This window comes from Trichoderma citrinoviride, assembly GCF_003025115.1.
Source record: "Trichoderma citrinoviride strain TUCIM 6016 unplaced genomic scaffold BBK36scaffold_389, whole genome shotgun sequence".
In the NCBI taxonomy this organism is placed as follows: Eukaryota; Fungi; Ascomycota; class Sordariomycetes; order Hypocreales; family Hypocreaceae; genus Trichoderma; species Trichoderma citrinoviride.
The window spans coordinates 1-1,274 of NW_020195097.1; the positions used below are offsets into that span (position 1 = coordinate 1).

Genomic DNA, 1,274 nt, shown 5'->3' on the forward strand with positions numbered 1-1,274 from the left:
CTTGGGTTCGGGTTGCGACTCTTTTCTCACCTCTGGATGACTCGGGCGTCTCGATTTGTCCAACTGAACTCTCTCACAGCCACCTCCGAGCCTTGTCTCCCCCTTTTGTCACGTCTCCCGTCCTTCCTATTCCCTTTCCTCTGCCATCCTTGTTGACCGCATAAGTAGCCTTGCTTGCTAGCTCAACACCTTCGTCGACAGCCAATCGGCGTTGCTTATTGGTCCGCTGTCATTCCCATCGCGAGAAACGTCAAAACTGTACATAATACGCTGCGTTGACTCTCGGCTCGTTGGAAAATCTCCACCGCTTCGCAATCCGGTTGATCCCATTTTCCCCGTGTTTCCAACTCCTTCTTTTCTCCCCTATTATTTCTAGTTATCGATTCCCAAACCCCGGACCCCTTTCTAGTTCTGTCGATCATTAAGGGTTTACCGACTGGACCGAGTTTATGGAGCAGCTTCGTTTGAGGAAACAAACACAATGACGGCCACGAAAGCGACTCTGGGGCAGCCGTCCGACCTCGGCCGCCGGGATTCCATGACGGACGGCGGCGAGGAAGGCAATTTGTCGGACGACCAGATGATTCCGGACCAGGACGATGCCCAGGCCGTGTTGCAGCCGGCCATGAGCGCCGCGGCGAGCCATCTGACATCCTTGTGGACGCCGGCCGTCGAGAAGGAGGCTGCTATGCAGCGCCGGGGGGCCAATGGCTTCTTTGAGGAGCCGGAGCTTATTGTATCTGGTGACGACGACGGAGACGGAGACGGAGACGGAGATGGAGATGGAGACGGAGATGGAGGAGATACGACGCCCAGGGCGGCAACCTCGCCCAAGTCGACCTCGCCTCCACGCATCCCGATACGGAAGCCCACCATCCAGCTGGACTCTGTGCCTTCACCCAAGAGCGAAGCAAGACGATATGCTCCCCCGTCTCCGTGGAAGTCGCAGCAGCCGAGCAAGGACACAAGGCCCCTGAGCGACGCTCGCGGGATCCTGCACGCTGCCTTTGAACCCACACGCCAGCGGTCTAGGTCAGCCGGCCAGGAAGCCTTGAAGAAGCTCCAGCAGGCATTTCCATCGCTCAGCACGCCGTCCAACTTTCTCCCGTCGCTATCCAGGCCAAGGTCCTTCCTGTCGAGCTTCACCGACGGCAAGCATCAGCGCAGTCGCTCAGTCGCCTCTCGGCGCCGGGGCCACGCCTCCTCTGCATCTCATTCACCATCCGACTCTCCTCCTCCGCCTCACAGCTCGGCAGGTGCCGGCGCCGGTTCTT

General features: G+C 59.0%; 1 protein-coding gene across 1 annotated transcript; it reads left to right on the forward strand.

Moving 5' to 3' along the window:
* Positions 1-481: 481 nt before the first annotated feature.
* BBK36DRAFT_157955 (hypothetical protein) lies at positions 482-1,268 on the forward strand (the record flags this gene model as incomplete). The annotated part of the gene is made up of 1 exon (XM_024897670.1): positions 482-1,268. A coding segment is annotated over one exon (787 nt), but the record flags the coding sequence as incomplete, so codon positions are not given.
* Positions 1,269-1,274: the final 6 nt, after the last annotated feature.